This window comes from Acyrthosiphon pisum, chromosome A3 (assembly GCF_005508785.2).
Source record: "Acyrthosiphon pisum isolate AL4f chromosome A3, pea_aphid_22Mar2018_4r6ur, whole genome shotgun sequence".
In the NCBI taxonomy this organism is placed as follows: domain Eukaryota; kingdom Metazoa; phylum Arthropoda; class Insecta; order Hemiptera; family Aphididae; genus Acyrthosiphon; species Acyrthosiphon pisum.
Genome location: NC_042496.1, coordinates 25,621,613 through 25,624,987, shown reverse-complemented (window position 1 = coordinate 25,624,987; position 3,375 = coordinate 25,621,613). Strand labels below are relative to the sequence as shown.

General features: G+C 27.4%; 1 protein-coding gene across 1 annotated transcript in view; it reads left to right on the top strand.

Moving 5' to 3' along the window:
- The window catches only part of LOC100162578 (pyruvate kinase), a 6,118-nt gene extending 5,770 nt beyond the window's left edge, over positions 1 to 348 (top strand). Inside the window, exon 9 of the mRNA XM_003246028.3 lies at positions 102 to 348. Coding sequence (XP_003246076.1) covers positions 102 to 289 — 188 coding nt within the window. The 3' untranslated portion in view covers positions 290 to 348. The remainder of the gene's footprint in view (positions 1 to 101) is intronic.
- The last annotated feature ends 3,027 nt before the right edge of the window (positions 349 to 3,375 follow it).

Here is a 3,375-nt window from a genome sequence, read left to right as displayed (position 1 = left end):
ATATTTAACTATTAATGTATTTAAATGATACATTTAATATTTAAAATTAAAAAATGTTTATTGGGATATGTTATATAGTTATTATATATATTATGTTACAGATCCAATAGAAAACGTTTGGAAAGACATAGAAAACCGTACAAGGTTCGCTATGGATTTTGGGAAAAGAAAAGGTATATTGCATCAAGGAGATTTGGTTTTGCATATGAGCTGCTCTAAACAGAACGCGGGTTTTGCTAATACCATGAGTGTGTTCTACGTTAGTGCTGGAGACTTCGTTAACGCTTAACCACTATGTACAATTTTAATTAGAATACAAATATATAAACAGATTTTGAGATCATATTATTTGGTTTTAAAAATGATTTATGTTGGAATATATTGCTTATTACAATTTACAAATTACAATATTTAACTATTATGATATAATATTCATAATATGCATATTTTATGTTGTATTGATTTGTCTACATTCATAAGTATTAGGTAGACTCATATATGATAACCGTCAGACTTTGGTAAAATACTTTTAAAAAGTATTTCAAATACATATTCCGAATACTTAAAAAAAAAGTATTCAGAATATGTATTCGAATACTTTATGATAATAATATTCCTGAGTATTTGGAATACTTCACAAAAAGTATTCCAAATATTTTTCGAATACTTTTTTTTAGTAGATTTAGATTTCAATAACAAAAATATTACTTTTTCAATTCTGTGTTTATAAATGAACATTTTTATAATCTTGATAAAACACACCTATCTGGTTATCTATAATCTATTAGTTATAAAATATTATATTAAAATTAATATTAAACCTACAAATTATATTAATAAAAAAGGTAGAAGTAGATAACTGCTCTGTTGTACAGTATAATATTCAAGTTGACTTCGTCATTAAATAAGTGTTAATGAATGTGTTAAATTTTAAATCAATGATTAAGCATTATAAATGTATTTTTAATTAGGTACAAAATAATTTGAAGAATGTTCGTTATTTGTTTCCTCTTACTAACCCATGCGCAACATAGACAAAACGAATTTGCGCAGAATCGTTTTTTCTATGATTTCAAGTAATCTTAGAGTAAAATTACCCATTTTGAAAAAGAAAGAGAATAATTTTTTTGAGGGAATGACATATCGATTTGTTTAAATATTGTTTCAAAATAATTTAAACATCATTTAAATTTACAATATTTTTTTGTTTATTTTGGAAGTCGAATACAAAGTCAAATTACAGTAAAATATAAAACCGATATGTCATTCCCTTTAAAATATTATTCTCTATCTTTTAGTAATGGGTGATTTTACTCTACGATTACTTGAAAACATAGAAAAAATGATTCAGCGTAAATGCGTTTTGCCTATGTTGCGTGTGGGCTAGAGAGAGACAACAAATAGTGCACTGACATTCTCTTGACAATTTAGCTATCCTTTTAACTACAAAATATAGTTATATTTTTATATCTGATATACATATAATAATTTATAAATTATCCCTCACATATATTTCATTGAGTTTTATTTTTTAAATACCTAATTATATAATATATATATTATAACTTATATCGCGTATTCTTGCAGTCGACTATTCTTATTTTCTAAAAACATAAGAGACACATCAAATATTTTATTTTGTGTACCTTCCAGCAATTATTTACTTTTAGTATTTTTATAGACACACAGCAAATTTTCAATGTCAGACTTTATTGGATATAGTATATTTTGAAAAGACCTAATTAGATGATATTGTTATTTTTTTTTTAATTGATCGTTACATAACTTCGGTGACATTAGCTTTATACATTATTACATTATAAATATAATGTATATATATTTTTTTTTTGTAACAATATTTTATTGAATTAATATACGAGAACTTAGTGACTTATAACTGGGTATTTAATTCTTAAATATATTTCTCCATTTTGTAAATAACATTAGTCAACGTATTTTTAGTGCTTATTTTACGATACTATAACGTTATATTATTATGCTTTTTATACCTACCAATAATATAATACATAATAATGAGTAATTTGCGAGACATAAAATGTACAATAATTTACTTGAGGACAACGTATATTAACTTATAATAGTACATTAAATAAGAGTATAAGACTTACCTGTCCTCTTAGTTTTGTTCCAAATTTAATGCAATTTTGTGTAAAAATAAAATACAACTTTTTAATGTATTTTTTCAACCCCAATAGGTCTATACGCATTTGACAGTTAATCATTTCACGAGGGCGTCGTCTGTTATACGAAACTGCATACAATTTGAATTGAATTCAATTAAAAGTTCGTTTTATTTAATCAGTGCACGTTTGTAGTAAAAGAACAATTGGAAAGTTTTACAATCCATTTTATTTGTTCCTTGCAGCGTCGTGTCAGATTATTGGTTTCTTGATTGTATGCGTCACAATATATAGTAAATTTAACGACTTTAAATCTTCTTAGAACAAATTCAATCAAAGTTTTGCATGTTATTGATTTCTTTATACTTCGAAGAATAATCATAATAAAGAAAATTAAACGTTCAAAAAACGTGATCAAAGTTTATCGTTTTATTATAACTTATGAGTTTTTGTTTTTTGCTGGTATAAAGTGGGTATTTTGTTTTAATATAATACATAATATATTGTAATTAATTAATTTTGAATAATATTTCTCTAATATTTTATCACTGTTATGATTCAAACATATTTTGGCTGTTCTGTCTTCACCGTCGAGAATTATTATACACATAGACATTCTTTCTGAATGTGGCCGTCTCCACATTAGAGTAACTATTATGAAAATCAAAATTATCTTCGCATTATCACCAGCATATTATAATTTAGGTATTCTCTAGACTCTAGAAGTAATAAAAAAAAAAAAATTGAAAACTATACATTAAGTGTTATGAACATTATTGTAAAACCAACCTAAGTGGTTCCTCGTGCTTCACTCGAAAGTAGCAGGAACCCATGAAAACAAAGAGGTGGGGGGATCCGAATAATACCTAGGTACATTTAATAAATCATAAGATATATACAGGCACTCCCGTTTAACGATATAGATTTATCGTAAACCCGAAAACGGCGGATGACCGCAAAATAATATAATACATTGGATTTTCATTTTTCTTGCCCGCAAACGGTAGCCGTCGCCGATTACGTTCGGTTCACGTGCCCCGCGTTGTATATGGCTTGTACCTACTGTTTTTGGGGAGGGGGGGTGTATATGTACGTTCGTCTTATATACTCTTATACAACAACAGCGGCGTGTCCTTTGCGCTGTTCCTATACCGGGCGCGACCGCCCCTACAGCATTGCACGGTCAACCGGACGCGCACAAAGCGCCGTAGTAATAATAATAATATGAAGGTAT